The sequence below is a fragment of the Pan paniscus genome, chromosome 8 (genome assembly GCF_029289425.2).
Source record: "Pan paniscus chromosome 8, NHGRI_mPanPan1-v2.0_pri, whole genome shotgun sequence".
In the NCBI taxonomy this organism is placed as follows: Eukaryota; Metazoa; Chordata; class Mammalia; order Primates; family Hominidae; genus Pan; species Pan paniscus.
This window is the reverse complement of record NC_073257.2, coordinates 109,643,683-109,669,306: the sequence shown is the minus strand read 5'-3', so window position 1 is coordinate 109,669,306 and position 25,624 is coordinate 109,643,683. Positions and strand designations below refer to the sequence as shown.

The 25,624-nt window shown below is 48.7% G+C and overlaps 1 protein-coding gene across 7 annotated transcripts; it reads right to left on the bottom strand.

The window, feature by feature from the left end:
• Positions 1-267: 267 nt before the first annotated feature.
• Positions 268-24,102, bottom strand: ZFYVE27 (zinc finger FYVE-type containing 27). 7 transcript variants are annotated; one of them, XM_003825438.4, is made up of 13 exons: positions 23,871-24,079; positions 22,518-22,715; positions 18,015-18,085; positions 16,264-16,450; positions 12,806-12,901; positions 11,587-11,699; positions 10,703-10,842; positions 9,711-9,797; positions 8,297-8,317; positions 7,992-8,136; positions 3,852-3,898; positions 3,439-3,520; positions 268-1,925 (listed from the first exon to the last, which is right to left on the bottom strand). In XM_003825438.4, exons 2-13 carry the CDS (start codon positions 22,712-22,714, stop codon positions 1,861-1,863), a joined length of 1,251 nt encoding a protein of 416 aa, XP_003825486.1. In that variant the 5' UTR covers position 22,715; positions 23,871-24,079; the 3' UTR covers positions 268-1,860. The 7 variants fall into 7 exon arrangements, with proteins under 7 accessions (XP_003825486.1, XP_008949003.1, XP_008949005.2 ...); XM_008950755.4 differs by having other exon boundaries at positions 9,711-9,782; XM_008950757.4 differs by lacking the exon at positions 8,297-8,317 and having other exon boundaries at positions 23,871-24,102.
• Positions 24,103-25,624: the final 1,522 nt, after the last annotated feature.

The window sequence follows — 25,624 nt, the reverse complement described above, 5'->3', positions numbered from 1 at the left end:
GGTCACAAGACTGGGCCTCAAGTCAATCCGACAAGCATTTGCTGAGCCTCTCCTGCGTGCAAGGCACAGCTTTCCTCCTCTTGGCCCCCAGCTCATACCCAGACCAGGCTGCAGCCCCCACGCCCCTGCCACCATGGTGCCCCAAAGGCCCGCCCCTCAGCCTGGTCCTGCAGGAATTGCCCAGGCCTGCAAAACTCCAGCAGTGCCAGAGAGATCTGGTTTTCCAGCCTCAGGGAAAATGCCAACACAAAGACATGACAAAAACAAGAAGCTTGAGGCCTTTTTATTGACAATTCTCCATAGACACAGAGATCCTTTTAGTTCCTCTCCAGTGTAAAGAAAGCACGGGGTACTGAACTCTCCTCTCTTAAAAGGACACAGAGGCGATACGATACCAAAGCCTGTCTGGCTCCCCAGGGCTGTGGCACCTCCACTGGCCTGGGTAGGCCCCTGGCTGCACAGCCCCAGCTAAGCTGCTTGGCTCGGCAAGAAAGCGGGCCTAGGATGGGTCCCTTGCCTCCCCAGCCTGCCTCTCTGGACCCCTGCTCCTCGAGTGTAGAAACCTCTCAGCCCCCTCATGGGTCCTGGGTCCCAGGCAGCCCATGACTCCAGGGAAGAGTCCTAGGTAGGAGACCCCCACCCCCAATTCCTCCTCATCCCATTACTTGTGCTACATGTTCCCAGGAACCATGCAATAAATAAATAAATACTTTAGAAAGGCAGGGCAGCTCCAGGGAAGGGAAGGGATGCCTGAGCCAGCTCATGGCTAAGGGAGAGAAACTGAGCCCGTAGGAGTCCAGTAGTGAACATGAAACTGTTGGAAAGAAATGGAGACCCCCAGGGGGCCTTATCCCATAACTGAGACTGTCCTCCAGGGAATAGCCCTGGAATCCAGGACCCAGCCCAGCGAGATCCTACACTACCCAGGCCCCCAGGGGTCAAGGGCTTCAGGACCTCTGCTCCACTCACCTGGCCTCCCACTCCATTGGACAAGAGGCAGAGAAAGGAAACTGGAGTGCTGGGCCAGTGGAGGACTGCCCTAGACTCTGGACAGAGGGTGCAGAAGTTGTGATCCAAGTGCCCTGCAGCTGCTCCAGCAGAGCTGGGGACACTGGGGCATTGTGTGGGCTGAGAGTCTGTGAATTGAGGTGTCTTCGAGGGGAGGCTGAGGTCTGTCCAGCATTGGGGCTTCCCCAAGCTTTCCTCCACTTAACGCTGAAGGACTCAGCCAAACCCTCCTATACACATTCTCCTCTCAGGGAATCTGGGAACTTCAACCCTGTTTCTAGAAGCACCCATGGTCTTGTTAGGCCTGGCCACACCCTCTGATGGGGAAATGATGAGATCCTGGTGCCTGGAGGGACATTCAATCAGCAGAGATGGAGTGTGGCACTCCAAGCCCTTCTGCAGGCTCTCTGAGGCTGAGGGCCTGGCCCAGTACCCTGCAGGAGAAAAACCTCTTTTCCCAACCTCAGGTCTGGAATTCCCAGGCATAGCCACACTGACCCTGATCTTCAGACCCCAGTCAGGCCTGGCCTAGTTCGCTGCTGCCCTCTGGTGGCTACTGCCTGCCCTGCCCTAAGTCCACTCGCTCAGTCCCAGGCAGAGCAGGGCAAACATGCCAGGCCCTCCAGGGGCTCTTCTCCCTCAAGGGATTGAGAGCAGCCATTGCCAGCCACTCTCATGGGTGGAGAACAGCTCCAGAATCCAGCTGGAGAGAGTGAGGAAGGAAGGGGAAGCCTACCTAGCATTCAGGCCACATTTGCCCAGCACACACCACAGTGGGCCAAGGGTGGGGAGAGTGGGGGGTCTACTGCTGGCCCCAAGGACGGGTGCCTGGTTGGACCCTGGCCTCTCTTCTCACTTGCTCAAGGTCTGGTTACACGAGGCACACACAAACACAGTCTCCCTCTGGGCTTCAGGGGCTGAAAAGGAGGAAGAACTTGGTGAGACATTTCCTTGCGCCCTTTGGTTCATGGCCCCAACTACTAGAAGCACCCTCCCAAATGCCCCACACAGACCCCCCACCCAGCCCACACCCTCCCTGCCCAGCTTGCTAGCCTGCCCGCAGAGACTCTTCTTTCCATGGGAACTGGGGATCCTGGGGGTGATGATGCCAACAGCAGGCCACTCCTGTGCTATGAATTAGACATTACTGTGGCACCAACAGAACACCTTCAAAAATTTTTAAATAAAATATCAAATACAAAAATTAGCCAGGCATGGTGGTGCACACCTGTAATCCCAGCTACTCAGGAGGCTGAAGCACAAGAATTGTTTGAACCCAAGAGGCGGAGGTTGCAGTGAGCCGAGATGGCGCCACTGCACTCCAGGCTGGGCGACAGAGCGAGACTCTGTCTCAAAAAAATAGAATAAGTAAAATATCACAGTGAAATTTCCCAAAATGTTTTAACAGTGGTTACCTCTGGGTGGTAAGATTACAGGGTTATTTTTCTCTTCCTTCTTCTGTATAATAATTTCCAAATTTTCTAGTTAGTAAGCATATGTTACTTGCATCGGAAGAAAAAAGAACTTGGGCTGGGGGCGGTGGCTCACGCCTGTAATCCCAGCACTTTGGGAGGCCGAGGCGGGCAGATCACCTGAGGTCAGGAGTTCGAAACCAGCCTGACCAACATGGAGAAACCCCGTCTCTACTAAAATACAAAATTAGCCGGGTGTGGTGGCGCATGCCTGTAATCCCAGCTACTCGGGAGGCTGAGGCAGGAGAATTGCTTGAACCCAGGAGGCAGAGGTTGTGGTGAGCCAAGGCCGTACCACTGCACTCCAGCCTGGGCAACAAGAGTGAAACTCCGTCTCAAAAAAAAAAAAAAAAAAAAAAACTTGGTTTAACATTATATTACAAAACGGTACATGAAATGTGACCACATTTTTCAGGAATATGCATGCGCTTTTATTCTACATGCAAGCTAATGAGCAGCAGGGTCCATGCCCGATTGTTCTCTCAGGAAGAAATCAGGAATTTTTTTTTCTTTTGCTTATCTGTGTTTTTTATTTACAATATGTATAGGAAATATTTTATATTTTATAAAAGGAAAAAAAGGAATTTTTAATTTTGTTCAAAGTGCCAAGGAAATAAGAAAAAGATTAAAATTGCGGCTGGTGATTGACTCCAGGAAGGCAGGAGCAGTGCTGGGAGCTGCGGGGGTGTTGCCAGGGCTCTTGTTTTTCAACTTTAGTGAAGCGGCCACAGGTATTCATCTTGTTATTACCCTTCACAATTCCCAGGCACATCATATCTATTCTTCGGCATGTACCAAATGTTTCAGGATTTTGCTAAAGGGGATGGAGGAAACGTTCCCGTAGGCCTGACTACAATCCCAAGTTCCCTTGACCTCTGACACCCTTGCCCCTTTGCCACAACGTGACATCCCCTTGGCGGGATACCAACCAAGCCCTCCCACCACCAGCAACACTCACCTGTGGCCCCCATGGAGGACTTGGGCACCTTGAAGGAGCAGCATCGAGAGCAGAAGCTGTTTCCACAATTACTGCAGCTCCGCTGCAGACAAGAGCCAAGGTCAGATATGTCCCTCACCCTCAGGCACCTGGAGTTCTCAGCACCTCCCTCCTTTCCACCAGCTGATCCCACCCAAGGAAACTGGGCCTGGGGGGTGCCCAAGTGGAGCAGGAAAGAGAGCAAATGGAATACCCCCCTGGGGAGGCTGGTAAAAGGTGGCACAAGCGCAGGGGAGGGCACACGCACTCCAGAAAGCCACTGCCAGGCCCAATATGACCCGAGCCAGACTTTCTCAATGACTCCCCTCAACTCCTCCCCACCCGACAGTCCCAAGGACACTGTCCCCAACAAATGCACCCTCACAGACACTCACCCTCTTCTTCAGCACTGAGAAGGTGGCCGAGCAGCCCGTGCAGTTCCCTGAGAAACAGAGGCAGCAGCTCAACCCCCACCCATCCCAGGACTCTCACGCTCACCTGCTCCTGGCGCTTCTAAATGGGACACTCAGGACACCAGCCCAGCCTCCTTGGCTGGACACAGTGAGCCAGGGGGCAAGGCCAGATTCAGAGCCAGAAAGAAGGACTCAAACTAAGAAGACTGATAGCCCCTGAGGACTGATGTCTCCAGCCACACATAGCTACCAGTCCCTGAACCCTTCCAGAGCTGAGTGGCCCCACCTACAGGTTCAACAGAAATCAAAGAGCACCCAGCAGAATCCACTCCAAGAAAGCCAGCTAAGCTGGCAGGGACCTGACCACAGGCATCCCCAAATGACACCTGCCTAACATGACCCTTTCCGGAGCAATACCTTACAAATACTCCACCCACAGGCTAAAGACAGAAACTCCTAAAAACCCAAACTCCTGCTTTCCGTCCCCTGAAGACTGCAGGAGAGAAACTCAGAGCCAGGCACATTCCAAGAAGACATGAAGGGTAGAATGCTCAACTGTGAAGACACGAAGGGTAGAATGCTCAATTGTGGTGGGCAGTGAGTGGCATGGGGGGACGCAGAGCAGGGAGAGGTCCTGCCTAAACCACCAGAGATGCCAAGATGGCCAAGTGCCCGGCAACAGTGGAGGGGCAACGGCAGCTTAGAAAATGGCTAGAAGACAACAAGGGAGTGTAAGGGGAGAGGAAAGACAGGGAATGAGGTTTCTGGGATGTGGGGCCCATAGGCCTGCTGTGACCCAGCCGGACCACCTGTCTGGGCAAGTACAGAGCACCAGGCCTCACTTTCACAGAAAGGCCCCAAAGCTTTATTGACGGCTACATGTGGTCCCTTCCTCTGTCCAGCCAAAATCACCCGAAGTTCTTGCTAAAGGAGACTCCCTAGGTTCAGGGAAAGGAAGACCTCAGCTAGAGCCAGGGGAAATCTGAGGCCAAGGTGCTTCAGGTAAATGCCCACCCTGTCAGTCAGCCAGGGAAAGAGAAGAACAAGCCTACTGCTGGTGCCAAACCAGGAAACTGGCTGCTCCAAGATTCTGTCCCTACACTAAGAATTTGGGGAAGGCAGCCTGCCCCAGCCTCTCCTTAGCAAGGGACACAAGGGGAATGGGACAGGCAAAAGGAGCTACTCAAAGACTGACACTGGCCTGAGCCCAAGGTCTCCTCTAAACTGAATGGAATGTCAGGGCCAAGCACCCCAGGGCAGCCAAGTGGGCTGGGGAGACAGCTGTGAACCCACTCACAGGCCGGAGCCAGGGAGGGCTCTGGGAGCTGAGAGCAGCTCAGCCAGGTGATGTTCCCTTCCAACACCTACCAACTCTTTCTGCCCCTTCTCAGCAACAGCCTGGACTCACCCATCCTCACTCACCACGTGACGATGCCACCGAGGCCATGACAGCAGGGGCACTAAGGCCCAGTGGGGCCTGCCAGGGCAACAGTCATGGAGCCTCCAGGACAAAGGGGGGCCCTCCCCACCAAGACCTCTCCCATACGGAGGCCACAGAGAAGCTCCTGTGCAGTCTGCCCTCATTCTCCCCATGCACCCCCTCATCCACTGGCAGGGGTAAATAGAATAGCCCCCACCATAGTCCCCTAACATTCACATGTGGAATCCTAACACCCAAAGCAGGGCCCCTGGGAGGTGACTGGGTCATGAGGGTGGAGCCCTCGTGAATGGGATTAGTGCCCTTATAAAAGAGGCCCCAGAGAACTGCCGTGCCCCTCCCACCTTCTCATGAGGACACAGTGAGAAGGTGCTGTCTATGATGACGGAAATGGACCTCACCAGAACCTGATCCTGCTGATACCCTGATCTTGGACTTCCAGCCTCCAGAACTGTGATGAGAGATTTCCATTATTTAAAAGCCCCCCAGCTTAGTGTATTTCGTTATAGTCGCTGAAATGGAGAAAGATAGCCCCCAAAGCAGCTCCCCTCGCCCTGCTCTCAGGACCCAGATTCAGGAGCAGAGGCCGCAGGAGCAGAGCTGCTACACCTGCCCTCATGGCAAAGAGCTTGGGAACATCTCAGAACAGGGAAAGTAGCGAGTGGTCTTGAAGGATGAGGAACTAAGAGGAGTTTAGGAAAAGAAGCACTTTCTGCCCTTGCCATCCTTGAGGGAGGCTGAAAAGGCCTCTGCCCATGCTGGTAGAGATTATCCAAACCAAAAATCAAATACAAAAGCGGGACAGGCATAAAACAAGGGACTTCACATGCAAGGGCAAAGGGAAAACAGAGAGGGAGGATGAAGAGGTAGAAAGAAGACAAGAGCCGAATCAGACAACCTGAATTTGAGTCACAGCTCCACCATTTCCAGGCTAAAGTCTCTGGGCAAAGCACTCTTTTTACCTCAGGTTACTCATCTGTAAAATGGGAACAGCTAAGTACCTTTACTTAGAAGTTGTAGAAATAGACAAATTATTTGCTGGACCAGAGTAATACTTCTTGTGTGTAGTGTTACTGGGCACTGCTGGAACCTGGCTGCTCTGAACCCTTAAGAACTGCCTGCTCCTGTCACACCTACAGTAAGGATGAAATGAGATCACACATATGCAAGTATGGAGGGTAAACAGATCACTGAACATACAGAATGCCCTGCAGAAGTCAGCGGGCAGCATAAATAAAACAAAGGGGCCAGGCGTGGTGGCTCACACTTGTAATCCTAACACTTTGGAAGACCAAGGTACAAGGATCACTTAAACCTAGGAGTTCGAGACCAGCCTGAGGAACAAAGTAAGACCCTGTCTCTACAAAAAAAAAAATCAAAAAATTAGCCAGGCATGGTGCTGCATGCCTGTAGTCCCAGCTACTCAGGAGGCTGAGCTGTGAGGATGACTTGAGCCCAGGAAGTCGAGGCTGCAGTGAGCTATGATCATGCCACTGCACTCCAGCCTGGGAGACACAGTGAGACCTTGTCTCAAAAAAAAAACAAAACAAAAAGGGATCTTGAGTAACTGGGGGACATTCACACAGCAGAAAGAAAGAGCCTGTCCAGGACATCTAATCCTGAGAAAACAACTGCCCTGGCTGCTGCAGGGGCAGGAAGGCAGGACCCTGGGGGCCCTGGGTCAAATTCCTCAAGATAAACTCCATTGTCTTCTTTCAGGGCACAGACCCTAGAACTCACTCAACACCAGAACACACAGTACTGCCCCCATACCCTGCTCCCATCTGACAGCAGGCAGGAGGGCCCTTCCTCAGGAGCACAGCAGCTCCCAGGTCAACCTAGCTACTCTAGGTTTCCACCATAATTGTATGTGGCTCAGCTCCCAGCGCTGCTGATCTGAGCCAGGTCTCCAAGCTGTGCTGTCAAGTCCACCCTTCTCCAAAGCTGCCTTCCTTGACCGCTCTCCCCCGACCCTCAGTAAATTAAGGACTGGCTGGGGAGAGGTGAACTCAGGGCTCTATCACGTCCAGAGAAACAATGTTTGCTTCAACCTGCTTCCAGCTGGATCAGAAAGACCAAGACAGGATCCTAGGAACCCACAGCATGGGTCAGGGCCTCCCACATTAACCGCACCCACTACTTACTATGAACCAACCAGCACTGTGCTAGCCCTTCGTAAGTACTACTGTCTCATTTGACATGAGACCTGTAACAACCCTATGAGGTAAGAATGATGATCCCCCTTTTACAGAAGGGGAAACTGAGGCATGGGGTGTGAAATAATTTGCTCAAGGACACCTGGCTGAGCTGGGATTTGCAGCAGGCAGTGAGACTCTACTCTGTTCCTCACCATCATGCTACACTGCCTTCTGAAGTTCTGTCAGGATTATGGTTCTCTGCAGTCCTGGGATGGCATTTCCCACACTGAGTTCCTTGTCTTCCCACAAGTGAATGTCCAATCAGGGTGGAGGGACAAGAAGGAACCCACACCCACTCCCTCAGCAGTCCTGCTGGGCATCTGCTAGCTCCCCGGGGTCCCGCGGACACACCTTCACTCCCTGCTCTTGTCACAAGTCAGTACCCACAGTTCTGAGACTCTGCCCCTGTGGCTGGGTGTTCCCTACTAGAGTCCCAGAAGTCCACCCCCACTCCCCCACCAGCCCAGCCCTGTCCCCTGGCCGCACCGAAGTTGTTGGTGGGGTAGCGCTTGCGGAGCCGCTCCGTGAGCCGAGACACCTTGCTGCGCAGCACCTCATTCTTGCTCAGGAACCCGTTGTCCTGCAGGGCCAGCTCATCCTCTGCTGGGCACGGGGCGCCCTCATCATCCTCCTGTGGGAACAGCTCCTTCCAGTCCTGCCCACCTCTTGCAAGGCTGCAGGACCCGTGTGCAGAGGCATCCTGCGCGGCAGTCCCCACGAGGTGTGGCAGCAGCCGGTTCAGCCACCCTCCCCAGCCCAGCCCCTGCCCACCCACCAAGGCTTCCACTTACCAGCACCACCAAGTGGGTCTCCTGCCTCCCAAGGTGCGGGGAAGAGGAGAGAAAACAGAAAGAAAAAGATAGCAAGAAGAAAGAAGCTACCTGGAGGGGTCCCCAAGCAGAAGGAAGCATGGAAGCGCTGCTCTGAGCTCTGCGCACTTCCCAAATGGTGACGTTGACAGACGCCCCCCACAAGAGGATCCCAGCATCAAACAGCCTTGGAGAAAGCTAGGTACTACTGTTTCTCAAACTGGGTGAAAATAATTTAGTAGGTCTTTATTTGAATAGAACAGAAAAGGAAAGAAAATATCCCTTACAATGTATTTTCAGGAAACTTTTGTTTCACTTAAGTTTTACATATTTTATAGACCTAAGTGTGACCTGGGTCAAGATGCAAAATGTGTTCCTTACTATGGGTCATGAACAAAAATGCTTGAAAACCCCTGCTCTACATATTCCCTCCACCAAGATTCACGGTCTACAATCATATATCAAAGTTTTGGAGCAATCTTTTAGCCATCAGAAAGTCAAATGCCTGCATGGCCTGGGCTGATGTATGATTGAGGTGAGTTGGGGTAAATCACAGGCCTGGTGGAAATCCACGAGGTGTTTTTCTTATATCTCAATTTCCCACTTTACAAAGAGAAATAAATAAAGAGAAATGATATCCTACTCTAAGAAAAACAAAAACGCAAATATGACAAATGGCAACTGCCACTTGACCTCAGTGACAAAATACAGCAGGGGGTGTTGAGGACCACCTGTAGCCACAGCATGTGACCTGCGTAAAGGGGACAGCAGCTCCTTAGCTACACCTACTGCTGCAGACTCAGGGCTACCAGAGAAACTGGAAACCTGCAGTTCTAATAAAAATCTCTCCATATTTAAACATTGGCTCAAAAAATTATTTTGAAACTTTGCATGCCAAATAAAACACTTCTGCAAACTACCAATTTGAATTACCATCCTAAAATCAAGACGGCTGTTTAACTTCCTCTGACCTAGCACTTGGCCATGCAACTACTTTCTCCAACCTCCCCTCCCAGCCCCGCAAAGGGACATCTTACGGAACTCACTCTGCAGAAGAGTGGAGACCCAGGCAGTAGCCTCCTCAAAAGCTGCCTTTCCTATATCAAAGGCACCAAGCCCACGGTCTCCAGCAAAGGCCAGAAATCATCCAGCTCCCCTAGCAGGGCATTACCCGGAAACTTCCAGAGCCACTCTTGCCCTGGGCACCCAGGACAGCTGGCTCAACCAGAAACAGGAGTGGGGAGGGGTTCAGTGGCACTCTTTCAACCAGTGAGTTCTAGCTCACAGCAAGTTTTAGCTTCTCACTTGGACATTAAAAAACAAAAACAAAAAACAGCTCCAGGACCACCCAATTTCTGGCCTGCTGAGTAGAGGATGCTGGGGAAGGGCCACCCACCTCAATCGCATCTTTAAACTCTTCATCTGGCTCAGCCTCCTCAGCCTCCTCCACGCTGCCCGGTGTGACGTCCTGGGAAGAGAGACTCTATGACAGAAGGAGAAGGATGGCAGCGCTGCTCCCTAAGGCAGAGGACCACCTCCCCAAGCCAGCATCCAGACTACCCAAAACACCACGAAATGGCACAACGGCAAGAAAGAAGGAACTCACAGGAAGGAGCAACCTCTAGCCTGGCAGGGCGGGGGAGATGGAAACACGAGCACAGCTGGCCCTACAGTGGCCACATCGCACAGTGGTTGAAGGCACGAGCTCTAGAACCACAGGGCTGGGGTCTTAGACCCAGCCCTGCCACTTACCAGCCACTCTGTGCCTCAGCCTTCTCTTCCACAAATGAGAATGATCTCTTTCTCAGAAATAACCAGCCTGGTGCAGTGGCTCACGCCTGTAATCCCAGCACTTTGGGAGGCCGAGGCAGGCACATCACTTGAGCCCAGGAGTTTGAGACCAGCCTGGGAAACATGGCAAAACCTCATCTCTACTAAAAATACAAAAAAATTAGCTGGGCATGGTGGCACCTGCCTGCAGTCCCAGCTACCCAAGAGGCTGAGGTGGGAGGACTGCCTGAGCCCAGGAGATGGAGGTTGTAGTGAGCTGTGATTGCCCCACTGCCCTCTAGCCTGGGCGACAGAGGGAGGCCTTATCTCAAAAAAAAAGGAAAAAAAAAAAAGAAAAGGAAAGAAAGAACCTGCACTCCATGATGTGAATATCTATCTATAAAGCACTTGGAGCAGCATCTGACACAGGGTAAGCACTCAGTGAAGCATGGAGTAGCTGTTTTTATTACAATTATTATTATTGAACACTTCAGGGGAGATAAGGCCTGGGAAACAGCAGGAACTACAACAGAGGCCAGCTCAGGAGCCAAAAACAAGCTGATAACAGGGGGGCCCACAAGCGGCCGCAGCAGGCTCTGCCCTGACAGTGGCACTTACCTCCGTGGGTGTGAGGGCAGGTGTGCTGTCCATTAGACCATCCTTCCCCCCAACATCTGGTGGTGGAGGACTCTCAAAGGCATGCTCTTCCTGCTTTGGGTTCATCCTCTGCTGCAGAGATGCCCTGTACTCAGACACAACTACCCAGGGAATGGAGAACAAGGTAGGAGGCAAAAATGAGACACCGTGAGTGGCACTTTGGGGGTACCCACTTCTGCAGCTGGCTGGCCTCTCTTCCCTCCACTACAGGAAAGAGTCGCCCTCCTAACTCTGAGCGAGTCACCTAACTTAAGCCTCTTAAACAAAACTTAGATACCACCACCTGCCCCAGACAGCTACAGAGATTAAATGTAGTAAATGCTCAATAAATCATGGCTTCTGTAATAAATAACTCCACCACAGGGAGGAAAACAAATACAGCAATCACCCAAACATATGTACAGACTCGGGCCTCTGTGACTCAGTGCCTCTCCAGACTGCCTCAGCGCTTTAGAAGCCAGACAACAGACGGGTATTCTGGGATCACACAGAGATGTGGTAGCAACTCCACGTGGCTGCACCCCAGGGGATGGGTGGCAGCTTTGGGAAAAACATCCTTCCCTCATCTTCCAGAAGCCATCATATCATGTAAGCAGTGATTCATCTGCCTTGGGAAGGGAGCGAAGGGAGATGGGAGCCCAATGGTAGCAGCCTCCCCTGGTGAGATTCCAGCTTCATCTAACATCTCAGAGATGCAGAGCCCATGAGAGAGGACCCCAGTGTGGTGCTGCCCTTGTGGAAGCACAGCAAACTGATGATTAGCTGTAGAGACAGAAGAACTGGGGAGCCTAGCCTAGCCCTCAGAGCCAGCTTGGGCCCCATCTTTCAGGCCCTTCAGGGCTTACCTCGGAAGAACTCCACATTCCCCAGAAAGAGCGTGCTGTTTAAAAGGGTGAGAACCCAGCAGAGTGGCAGCAAATACAGCATGCAGACTGTGCCCAGAAGAGCCCCATAGAACCTGGATGACAGGGAAGAACCACAAGATCAGAAATTCATAACAGCAGGAGACGGGTTTGGAGCACACCCACAACAGGGTCCAGGTGAGACACGGCTCTGGGCACATTAATAAACTGACAAGAGCCGCTCATCAAACCAGCGGAAAATGGCGATGAAGACTGAGAACTATCCCAAGTCACCGGTGCAAACACCTGATGCTGGTGAGGCCAAAGTGGTGTCAGCTGGTGGCACATAAACTGGTTCAACCATCATCACTCCTTAAGGTCTAGACTCTGAAGTCTAGAGTAAGACAGACTGGGATTTGAATCCAGCTCTGCCACTTCTCATTCTGAGAAGTCTCTTGGTTCTCTGGGCACAGCTCCCTTCCCGTGTAAGATGGGGACTGAAGTAGCGCCTACCTAATGGAGTTACTATAAGAGTGAGATAATACAGAGGAAGTGTTGAGCAGTGCCTGGCACCAGGTGAACACAACAAACATTAGTTATCACTATTATTCATATTAAAGAGCCTCAAAAACACCCATTCTGTTTGATATGGTAGTTTCATCCTTGAATTTACTCCAAGAAAAATTTTCTAAAACATTAAAGCTAAATCCATAAAAATGTTTACCATGGGGTTAGTAATGAAAAGGGAAACTGACTAAATCTGTAACAGAATGGTTTCACAAATTATATTTGCCATCTATATTAATCTGGTATTATAAATAATTCCAAAAGCTATATAGCAACAAAGAAAATCATCTTTAATATAATGATAAGTGGAAAACAAAAGAAAAATTGAACATACACTATGAAACTATACATCCGTAAAGTAGATGCATATGACAAATTCTAGCAGGCAAAACAAACAAGAGATTCGGCTGCATGGTGGATTATATGGTGAGTTATTTTTCTATTATTATTTTTACCACACATAAAAGCAAGCATCTAAACAAAAGCAGTACATTAGAGCCCGCAAGCATATGTGCAGATATACACACAAGAGCCCAGGAGGCGAGCTCTTCCCCTGAGGTAAGAGGGGCAGAGGTCCTCTCAAGGCAGCTGGCTTTGCTCGGGCTCAAGCTGCAAATTCCTATAGGGTGGTGGCGGGAGAGGAGGGGTCACTCACTGTGAGGACACGACGGGGTTCTCCCAGTGCAGCACGCGGTAGGCAGCTTCACAGGTGCAGCACAGGCGGCTCAGGAAGGCCTCCAGCTGGATCAAGCTACAGACACAGGGGCTTTGGTGAGTGCGCAGGACAGAAGCCATGGGAAGTGGAGCCTGGGGCCTTGCAGGTACAGTTGGCTAGGGATGGTCAATCTCTTTAAACACACTCACCATGTGCTTAAAGAGAGAGGAGTCGAGAGAGCATGGGAGAAACGGGCCTGGCTAAGCCACCCCAGCTACATTTCAGTCCCCTTTTTGGAGCCTCTTGCTGAGGTAGAAACACTATAAATGTTCCTGCTTTGGTCTTCTCCTAACTGTTGATGTCAGGCAGGCTACTGAAATTCTCCAGGGCTGTGGCTTCTTTATCTATAAAATGACGATCAGAGGACCCACCTCACGGGTACACAGCAGCTGTCAGAATAAATGGCATGATATTCTCCACCTGGGATGTGAAACAGACTCACTTGGGGAGTTCTGGTTGTTGTTTTTTTAAACATGGATGAACCACAGAAGCCATGAGCACAATCTGAACCCAGATCTGGGTTTCTGAAGGGAAACCAGGAAACATGGAGATAAGCTGATTCCAGGGCTGGGGCAGGGAAGTATAAGATGAATTTGACCATCCTGTTGTACCATAAAGGAAGCATTCAAAAATGACAGGGACCAATGCAAACAAGAGCCAACTCAAAAGAGCTCCTACTGACCAAATCTAGGACAATTTGAGATCAAAATAAATAATGACAGTAATAGATTCTAACTCATCAAATAAAATATAAATCTATGAGTTCATACTGATAATAATAAGAAAGAGCTTTCTTATAGTAGAAAGCCAGCTAAAAAAAATGTAGATAGAATAATTAGAAGATCATCTTTGCAACCATCATAATAATAAACTGATTAAGGCAAGACCCATCAATGGATTTTTAAAGCAGTGGATAAATGTTTGATGAGGAACAAGATATTTACATAGTCTCAAAGTATCTCCCCTCAAATTACTACTAATGAAGAATAAAATGATAATTTACAGTATGGATGCCTTAACCAAGTGATCAAAGTCAGTATTTCCTGACATCAGGTGCCTCCTGATACGGATGTACTGAACATGACACATCACTTGTCACACCCTAAATCTTATCACAAGGAACCAAACAATCCAAAAATTAGGGAGATTCTACAAAATAATAAGCTTGTACTATTCAAAAATGTCAAGGTCACAGGAAACAAGGACTGAGGAACTGCTCCAGATTAAAGAAGACTAAAGAGACATAAAAAAATTAAACATGATGTATAATCCTGAATTGGATCCCAGATCAGGGAAACTGATACAAAGAACTTTATTAGGACACCCACACTGGCTCACACCTGTAGTCCCAGCACTTTGGGAGGCTGAAGCAGGAGGACTGCTAGAGCCCAGGAATTCAAGGCCAGCCTGGGCAAGACAATGAGACCCTATCTCTACAAAAAAATTGTTTTAATTAGCAGGGTATGGTGCATGTGCCTGTGGTCCCAGCTACTCAGGAGGCTGAGGCAGAAGGATCACTTGAGTCCAGGAGGTTGAGGCTGCAGTGAGCCATGATCATGCCACTGCATTCCAGCCTGGATGACAGAGCAAAACTCCGTCTCGAAAAGTAAAAAAAAAAAGAAAAAAGAAAAAAAATTAATAAAAGAAAAAGAACTTTATTAATACAACTGGTAAAATCCGATTACGAATTATACATTAGTTATCAACATTAAGTTTCCTAATTTTGATTACAGCTCTGTGGATATTTAAGAGAATGTCCTTGTTCTTAGGAAATACACGCTGAAGTATTAAGTCACGTTTGCAACTTACTTTCAAATGGTTTAGGAAAAAGAAAAGAATATGTATATGTAGAGAGATAGACGAAGCCAACATAGCAAAATGTTAATAATTGTTCTATCTGGGTAAAAGGCATTCTTGGTATTATTCTTGTACTTCTTTAAGTTTAAAACTATTTCAGGCTGGGTGCGGTGGCGCATGCCTGCAATCCCAGCACTTTGGGAGGCCAAGGCAGGCAGATCACCTGAGGCTGAAGTTCGAGACCAGCCTGGCCAACATGATGAAACCTCATCTCTACTAAAAATACAAAAATTAGCTGGACGTGGTGGCACATGCCTGTAATCCCAGCTACTCTGGAGGCTGAGGCACGAGAATCGCTTGAACACAGGAGGCAGAGGTTGCAGTGAGCCGAGATCACGCCACTGCATTTCAGCCTGGGTGACATAACAAGACTCTGTCTCAAAAAAAAAAAAAAAAAAAATATATATATATATATATATGTGTGTGTATATATATATAATATAAAACTATTTCAAAGTAAGAAAGTCTTTTTTAAAAAAACTACATATCCAGGCCCCACTTCAGATAACTGACTCAGAATTTCTGGGGTGAGGCCCAGCCATATGTTTGTTTATAACTTTTCTTGCCCCTATTCTACCTCAAGAGAATGCAGAGACCCCACTCCAGGGAAGGGAGGTGTAAATGTCCACTGCTACTGAAGTTGTTAGATGAATATTTTTCAAGTCTTAAAATGCTTCCTCAGAAGTACCAGCTCTGTTATGTTTACGAAGTTTCTCCACAGTGTAGTGATGATAACTAATATCTACTCAACACTTCCCCAGTACCAGACACCTGTTCAATCTTCACAACCACCTTCTGAGTAAGCCCTGTTATCATTCCATTTAACAGATGAGACACTTGAGACACACAGAGGCTAAGCAACTTGCCCAATGTTACACAGCAAGTAAATGGAAGAGCTGGGATTTGAACCCAGGCAGTGGCTTATACATGCACATGCTTAGTCAAGACCCTAAACTCTCTCCAGCAGAAAGAACAGGGCCGGGCATGGTGGCTCACGCCTGTAATTCCAGCATTTTGGGAGGCCGAGGCGGGCGGATCACAAGGTCAAGAGATCGAGACCATCCTGACCAACATGGTGAAACCCCGTCTCTACTAAAAATACAAAAAATTAGCTGGGCGTGGTGGTGTGTGCCTGTAGTCCCAGCTACTTGGGAGGCTGAGGCAGGAGAATCGCTTGAAACCACTGGAAGGCGGAGGTTGCAGTGAGCCGAGATTGCATCACTGCACTCCAACCTGGACAACGAGAGCGAAACTCTGTCTCAAAAAAAAAAAAAAAAAAAAAGAAAGAACAGAAGCTGTGAAAACAGCTAGATCGAGATTCTCATCCCAGCTTGGCCACTTGCTAGCTAAGTAAGTCAGCCTTTTTCTTTACCCATAAATGGAAGATGTTAATATTAACTACCTCCCGGAACTGTTAAAAAGGTTAAATGAAATAACAGCTGTGGTTTGCCTAATATGATGTCGAGCACACAAAGCTAGCACTTAGTGTCATGGCTGCTGTTACTGTTCCCCCACCTCCCTGGCCTCTCTTCCATACTCACAAGCTCTTCACCTCAGCCACGGCCTCGGGACGAGACAGGCGAACTCTCTGCAGGTCCTCCTGCCTCACGCTATGATACTTCCTCCGCATCAGCTCGGAATCAGGCAGCCGTGCCCGGCAAACCTCCTGAAGGTAGCCCAGCAGGGCGGGCACTGAAATCATCAGGGCACCTACTGAGTACCATGCACCTGCAGAATCAAAAACACTGCAGGTAACACAGGTAAGCAAAGACCAGGAGTCGGCCCACCCAGACGCCCACTGCTTGTTCCTCACCTCCTCCAGGGCTCTGCCAGTCAGGCCTTCCCTGATAGCTCTGTATGACACCGTGTCTCACCCCTACTCTCCAGCCCCCTTAACCCAGCTTCACTCCTCATAGACCTTATCACCACATGACACATGGCAGGCATGTCTGTTGTCTCCTCTAATGAAGTAAGCTCTTGAGGGCTGGGACTTTGTCCCTTTGGTCACTGCTGTGGCCCCATCCTCACTTTTAATACATTTTAAGATGCTGCTAGCACAGAGGAGGCTCACACTGGAGTGTGACTGCCAGGAGCTCCTGATGCCTGACACTCGGACCTCTGGGCCACTAAGAAAGCTAGAAGCCTTTCGTTCAGCTTTTAGGACACTGCAGACGATTGTGCCTTGAGAAATGGCGAAGCCGAGATAAAATTCAAAGAAAGAACTTCTTCCATGTAACATGGCACCCCAACAACAAGCTAACAGAGCAGCGGGCCCATAATAAATGCTTACTAAACATCTGTCATAGGAACTGACTTACTTTGGGAGCATATATAGAAAAATCAAACATCCTAGGAAGTTTTGAACAGGTAAAGATGAGTCCAACTAAGAAACAGAAAATGAGATCTTATATGAACTGGATTTATTTTCAACCTACTCAATCCCTATCTCCAGAGGAAACAAAGAAGACACTTGAGAAATACAAGGTAAGTATAAGAACAAAAACATGAATAATGGCCCAGCTCCTCCAAACATTCTGTCCCAGACTCTTTATTCTCACCCTGAGGGGTTTGGCTTTTTATGTGGCCATCTGCCAGCGCCAACCACAGATAGGGTAGGGTCACGGTATGCACTGTAGTAAGAGGTTCATAGGAGACATTACCCATGACCCCAACAGACACCCATGTATCCACACTTCTATCTCAAAGGCTTCATGCCACTCCTCACTGCTGGTGACTGCCCAGCAGCTCCCGTTAGGCTCACTAGCTGAACCAGAGAAAAGCAACAGATATGGCAAAAATCCCTTATCAGCTCCTCATCCCAGTACCTTTACCCATGCCATGTCCCCAGATGACCCTTGAATCAGCTTAAAAACCAAAATGGAAAAAGGTCAATGCATCCTCAGCAGGAAGTCAAGAAGGAAACAACGATAATACTGAGAGCAGCTACAATGCACTGGCTGCCTCTTCCACGCCAGGCACTGTGCTAAGTATTATGCCTAGACTGCCGCATTCCTCACAAATACTCTAGGAGGAAAGCGTCATTTTTATCCTCCCTCTAGAGGTAAGGAAATTTAGGCCTTAACAGGGAAGTTCAATAATCTGCCCAAGGTCACAGCAGGCAGCTCAGCCTGGATCGTCCCTCTGGAGCCTGTTTCTGACTCCAAGCAGACACAGAGGAACACTAACTCCAGGGCAACAAGAGCAGCTCCCACACATAGGGTGGGGCTGCATCCAGGTGTTCTTCCCCCACATTCATTCACAAAAACCACTGGCCCCTGAAGGCAGTTCTTACCCTCATTCAAAGTGAGGAACAAGACGTTGAGGCCCAGGCAGGTCAGCAAGGAACACAAAGGCATCTGCCACCTACAATACAGAGAGTCCTGATCACTACAGAGAGTCACTCCTCCAGCTGGGGAGGGGAGACCAGGCAGCACAGATGGGACATCAAACCAGAAGAGGAGGCCTGGAACACAGAAGGTCAAGGAGAAACGAAAAGGGGGCCTCTCACTTGGACTGGTGACCAGGAGAGGCGGTAAGATGTCACACATTAGCACCTGGGGTGAGGAAACTGGTAGGTCTGTAGTGCTTTCTCCCAAAAGGAAGAAGAATTTATAAAATATCAGTTAAGAAACCCAGTTAATACCATTTAACCTGTGTTTTGTAAGGTTGTATTCTCCTTAAGAGGTGACACTGACAAATGTTCTTAATATTTTCCTCTATTCTTTTTTTATAATTTCATAAGAATATATAATCATTGCACAAGACTCAACTAATACAGAAATCAAGAAAAAACAAATTGTGGACTTCTTTGGCCCCATTTGTGCCTTTATCTTCTTATGTCCATGTTTTTGAAAATTTGAGAGTTTATCTGAGAGTTTATTTTGAATACCTATTAATTCAAAAGGAGAAACAATAGTAAATATTTTATTTTAATATATTAAAAATCAAGATGAAAGTAGGGTGCAGCATTCACTTAGCAATCACACCTTAAGTGAGCTGGAACAGACAGAAGCAAACACAGATACATCACTGCCACCACCACCACCACCACCAAATGGCAATGCAGAAGCCCCCAAACAGGGAACAAGGAAGACCAGAGACTCAGATTGCTGAGAACAAGCAAATGCTGCTGGCTCCGTCCCTGATAAAGGACATTTAGTAGGGAAAGAGGAGCACAGATGCAACAATGAAGCCACGACACCCAAATTCTAAAGGCAGTGTCAATATATAGGTGAGCCACTAGGAGAGAGACAAACATCAGAAAAATAAACAGGTAAATTGCTGGCAAGCATTGAATGTATTTTTTTTTTTCTTTTGAGACAGAGTCTCGCTCTGTTGCCCAGACTAGAGTGCAGTGGCACAATCTTGGTTCACTACAACCCCCGCCTCCTGGGTTCAAGCGATTCTGTCTCAGCCTCCCTAGCAGCTGGGATTACAGGGGCACGCCACCACACCTGGCCAGTTTTTGTGTTTTCAGTAGGGATGGGGTGTTTCACTATGTTGGCCAGGTTGGTCTCAAACTCCTGACCTCAGGTGATCTGCCCACCCTGGCCTCCCAAAGTGCTGGGATTAAAGGCGTAAGCTACCGTGCTGGGGCTAAATATATTTTCTTGTGCTCTAATTGGAGTATTTCAGAGTTACTGAATGAGGTTAACTAATTCATGCAGGGCTTTTACTTTTTTTTATTATTATACTTTAAGTTCTGGGATACATGTGCAGAACGTGCAGGTTTGTTACGTAGGTATACACATGCCATGGTGGTTTGCTGCACCCATCGACTCGTCATCTACCTCAGGTATTTCTCCTAATGCTATTCTTCCTCTAGCCCCCACCCCTCAATAGGCCATGGTGTGTGATGTTCCCCTCCCTGTGTCCATGTGTTCTCGCTGTTCAATTCCCACTTACGAGTGAGAACATGTGGTGTTTGGTTTTCTGTTCCTGTGTTAGTTTGCTGAGAATGATGGTTTCCAGCTTCATCCATGTCCCTGCAAAGGACATGAACTCATCCTTTTTCATGGCTGCACATAGTATTCCATGGTGTATATGTGCCACGTTTTCTTTATCCAGTCTATCATTGATGGACATTTAGGTTGGTTCCAAGTCTTTGCTATTGTGAATAGTGCTGCAACAAACATACATGTGCATGTGTCTTTACAGTAGAATGATTTATAATCCTTTGGATATATACCCAGTAATGGGATTGCTGGGTAAAATGGTATTTCTGCTTCCAGATCCTCGAGGAATCGCCACATTGTCTTCCACAATGGTTGAACTAATGTACACTGCCACCAACAGTGTAAAGGGGCTTTTACTTTTTAATGAAATTTATGAATAAGGGAATGAAATGACATCTGTGTCTTTCTCCTGAAATTCAACACACTCCACCTGTACCACCCTAATTACGCCTCAGAACCTCTAGTGGCAGCTACCAGGGTAAAAGCAAAATAAAAGCCAATCCCATTTTGGAAATAAAAACACCACCACTCAAGTCACTTTCATTTTAAAGCCTCTTCCCTTCTATAAAATGACTTTACTGACACTTTGGTCCCAGGAGACCCAAGCAGTAGAGTAGCTGATCCCAGGAGAGAGTCTGTTAACAATTTACTGCAGCTCTAGGCTTCAGACCTAATAGCCAGAGCCCAAGATTAGGTCCCTCTTCAAAGTCAAATCCTCTTTACTAAGAAAAGAACAATCAAAAGCACAAACTAATGTGACAGCCACTTTCACGGACCAGTGCTCCCTCTCCCAGCAGCATAGAAACTGCAGGCTCCTGGGGGCTTTTAAGTCCAATGCTCCTCCTGCATCCAGCTTTAACCAATCCTACCACATCCTCCAATTTTTAATTCCATAAAATGGAAAAACCCTAACACATTAGTGTGCTAAGACGCACTACAGACTAGTAGAGGAAAAGGAGACGGGCAGGACAGGATACACTTAACTTTCGTACTTTGCCACAAAGAGCAACACACACATACAAAGAATGTGCCGGGGGCACAGCCTCTCTCCTAAAGAAGACCAAACTTCACATCATGCTGAGATTATAAAAGGAGAAAACAGCCTCTCCTCATACTGTCTCCCTACCCCTTGTGGGAAGAGCACAGTGATCTTACAGTAGAGAACACAGCTCTGGAACACTGACTAGCTCACCTCTACGGATACAGACATAAATTAGGTGAACAAGAAAAATGTAGGGCCTTTGCCAGAGAACTAGTAACAAAACATCCACTATTTCCAGACTGAGGCATGGATAAATACTCAATGGCATCCTCAGAGGTTAACGTAACTCCACTCACCCTGCTTCCTACCAGTCTCTCTCATGTATTTCAGAGGACTGAGGGTCTTTATGAGAATCTGATGAAAACTAGAAGCTTTTCCCTAGAAATATACACATGTGCAGACACATAATTTTACATGCAGTTTCAGGGGATTCACTGATCCCTAAAACTCACCAATAGGCTCCAAGTTAAAAACCTCTGCTCTTTAGGACAATCAGGTTTTTGTGTGACTCCTGATGCAATGCACCACCAGGGGCACAACATTTACCTTTGCAAAAAAAAAAACAAAAAACAAAAAACACTTTTCTAACTTGAATCAAATCCAACCTTTAAATCTAACTTCTAGTCTGCACCACAAGGAAGAAACCAGACAAATCTCGGTAGTAAATTCTCCAGGAAAGTCAGTTCAGGCTCAGTCTCTTCAGCAAATCAATGTCACGAGAGAGATTGTCTTAGACTGAAAAAAGACTTAAATGACATAATAACTACAAACAACGCACACTCCTGGACTGAAATGTGATTTAGCCAAAATAGATGGTACAACTGAGGAAATGGAATATGAACTGAGTATAGGATGATATCAAGGAGTTATTAATTTTGTTAGGTATGGTGTTACTCTGATCTTGAAAGAAATGTCCTTATATAGAGATAAAAACTGACATATTTAGGGAGTAGAATGCCATATAAGTAATTTAAAATAATTTTAACATAATAAAATGAGTCAAAAGAAAAAATGAAAATTATAGAGAATGAAAATCAAAGCAGGATAGGAGGGAAAAAGTTAAGATCCATAATCTCAATAAATTAGTAAAAATGGGCTGGGCACAGTGGCTCACACCTGTAATCCCAGCACTTTGGAAGGCTGTGGCAGGAGGATCACTTGAGTCCAACAGTTCAAGACCAGCCTGGGCAACACAGTGAGAGCCTCTCTACAATTTTTTTTTTTTTTTAATTAGCCAGGCATGGTGGCTGAGGTAGGAGGATCGCACTTGAGCTGAAGAGGTTGAGGCTACAGTGAGCCATGTTCACACGACTGCATTCCAGCCTGGACAATACAGCAAGCTTCTGTCTCAAAAAAAAAAAAAAAAAAAAAATAGTGAAAATGGTATCTGCTTATTCACAGGTTTTTGTATTTCTTTAATTTTTGTTCAAAATTATACCCTAATTTTTTAATATTAATTATGCTAATATTGGGGGCAAAGGAAAAAATTAAGCCTGCTCTAAGCTGTAGAAGGCGTGATGTTCAAGGTTGTCCAGCAGTCCAGAGGAAGGAACTTATTCAGTCACAAAGAAGAACCTTGCTGAAAGGCAGGATCATTCCCAGTATCTGCCTCTCCTGGGCTGGGCCTGAGACACAGGGTAGGCCTAGATAAACCCAGAGGCCAAACAGACCTCCCAGAACTGCTCCTCACTAGGGCAGAAAGGACAGCCCAGCCACTGCCTAAATGGTCAGTGTTAGTTACTACAGAGCAGGACGGCAGAAGGCAGAGCAGACCAGAGCAACTCCACAAAGTCTGTACCTGAGCAAGTATCGAACACCATCACCTGCATCCTTCAAGGGTTCCAGGTAGATCTCCAGCCTCTTGTAGGAGAGAACCAAGTTGAAAAGGTCAAACGCTGGGGACTTGGTAGGAAAAGGTGGAGACTCCAGGGGAGCCTCGGGCATCACGCTGGGGCTCAGCTCCGGCCCACTCCCCTCACGTTCTGATGTCTGCATCCTGTAACCATAATAATTCCCAACATTTGCATTGCACGTCTAGTCCTCAACACAATTCTACCTACTGATTCAGGTGGTGCCCACAGTAAACCTGTGAGCACGGGAAAGTGAACTATTCAGACCTAAAATCCTGTTCTTTGTACTCTCCATCCAATGCTCTTTTCCCCAAAGATCCATCAAAACTAAAAATCATAAAAACCAAGCATAAATGATCGCTGCAGCGAGGCAGCCCATGGGCTGAAATGAAATGATGTCCTGGAACATTTTTCTCCCACTCTTTACCTGGTTAATTCCTACTCATCCTTCAGGTATCAGCTTAAACATCACTCCCTTACTCTGGGAAGTCTCTGCCAACACCCCCAACTCTGGACTGGGACACCCTCTCCGATGCTCCCAAAGGATCACGTACTCACCCTAACAGAGCACTTATCACATCACATCGCTTCTTGGCCTTGTGGCTAAGATCAAGTGCAGAGCACTGACCACGTCAAAGTAAAACTCCCTGCTCTTAACTGGCCTCCATTCACGACTGTTTCTGTACACAGTGGGTGCTTAACAAATGCCTGCTGAATGAGTGAATGAAATACCGTGCTCCAGGACTCTCGCCCGATCCTCTAACTCTTCCCACTCCCTTCGGTTCCCAACAACTTCCTGGGCCATCTCTGCCCCAGGGCAGTCGGCATCAGAACGCCCCATTCCCGTCTGCCCTTTCTGATGAGGAAACCGAGGAGCCTTTACGGTCTTTCCCAGTTCAAAGTCCTATCCTGAACGCTAAGCAGCAAACGAGGGGGCGGAACCTCGGCGAAGAGCAACATAAACCAGTCCCAGGCAATCAGCCGCGACCTGATGGGAGGGTGAGGGGATGGGACAAAGGGGCCAACGGGACCCCGAAATCCCCGCAGGCCGAGCCAAGACGAAAGGGCACAGAGCGGCGCCAGGTAGGAGCCCAGGAAGGGGCGAGGTATATCGACGCCCGCACTGGCCTTGGCCAACACCTCTGCAGCCAGGGGTGCCTGATGGAGCCCGTGAGGCTGGACAGGGAAGGCCATGCCCGAGGTCGTGGGGCCAGCATGTGGCGGCCCCCGCTGCGCCCAAGCACCCAACTACACATAGCCTGCGGAGACACTGGGACGCGGGGGGACGGCACCTCACCTACCCGGCCGCTGGCTCCGTGAGGGAGGCGGCAGGGTCGGGCAGGAGCAGGGGTAGAGCCACTGGGCCCCGGAGCGTTTCTTCAGGCCTGCCCCGGCCGAACGCCGCTCCTCCTGCCAGGGCTGTTCGGAAGTCGCAGGTCCGAAAATCTCCTCCGCCTACGCCGCCGCCGCCACCGCCGCTTCCGGGACGCGAATCCCTCTGCGGCTGCGTCCTCATGACGTCATCCCGCTCCGGGTTTAGCTCCGCCCACCCCAGCGCAGGTGAGCACCCTTGCCAACAGTGCGCCTGCGCGCCTTTCCCGCGCGCTCCAGGCTGGAGTTAATTCTGTCCTTGGCCGGCCGCCGTTCACAAAGCCTTGAGGACCCTTGGAAGCACGTGCTTGGCGACCCTGCAGCTCGTTGCCCTGCCTTGCCGCAGGGAACAGTTGGCGAGAGGCTTAAATGAAGAATTTACGTCTTCATCCTCTTTCCTTCCAACTTTGGAACTGAACTGGGGACTGTGTGTGAGCCCCGGAAAGACACCATATCCTGTATGAGATGCCCAGCAGAGCATGCAGTTGTTTCCGGAGTAGCTAGTGTGTACAAGGTCCTGTGCAGGCCTCTCCCAGCTCAGTTCACTTCACACCGTGTGGCCCAGTTAATTTCCCTTAAAGCACACATCCGATGGCTTTATTTTAGTGACTTAGCGCTCAGGTACAGAGGAGCCAAGCACTGAACCGGACTGAGCTCTTTTTAGACATTAGTTCTCCTCCAACAACCCTATTAGGGTTGTCGCCATTTGACAGATGGGGAATCTCAGACGTGTTAAGGAACTTCTTTAGAGTCACAGCTAAGAAGCAAATGGGAGCTGGAATTTGAAGCTTATGTGTCATCTGACCCCAACGCCCCAACCATACCACCACCCACCTTGGTCTGCATTTCCTGGTCTTGTCTCCTGCCATCTTTCAGCTGCCTTTAACTTTGGCCAACTGAACCCCTCCACTGTTACCCTCAAATGCCCCTGGCAGTCAAATGTCTGTATCCCTTCTTTGAGTGCCCCAGCTGGAAGTAATCACTTCCCTCTTCAAGTAGCCACAGAGCTTTAACTGCATCTCTTCCTCCATTATCTCCTTTCAGAAAGACAGGCCCATCCCTCCAGCCAGGACTCAGCTGTGCTCCAGGGTCCAACTCTTATTTCCTTAGGGCTTTGCTCTAACAGGCCTGAAATCTTGACTCTCGCTAACTCTTAATCATCATTCTAGAGACAAAATTCATGGAAAATTTCTCCTTTAGCCTAACTTTACCCCCTCTTTCCTACATGAGTTGGAAGACTCACTGTGAAGTGCTCTCTACCGCTGCTTCCTCGCCCAATTCACTCCTCACTGCACTGTGGTCCTGCTGCCCTCCATATTTCTGGGCTACCTGCCTGCTCACCTGTGACATCCTGGCTGCTAAATCCAATGGACACTTCCCAGTCCTCCTTGCAGATGACCTCAGAAGCACTGGAATCTCTTTCCTTCTTGGCACCATTGTCCACCTTAGCTTCCATGACACCACCCTCTCCTCTCTTTCCGACCTTCAAGGTCTCCTTAGGGCTTTTCTTCCTACCCCTCAAATGCTGGGGCTCCTTTTGCTACCCTTCTTTCTTCTGACTCAAGACACTCCGTGAGGATCTCATTCACTCTTGTGGCTTCTGTCAGCTAATGTTTCGTTTCCTGTGTCTATGTCTCCAGCACCTAAAGCAGTACCTGGCACATAGTAGGCATTCTGTTAAGAA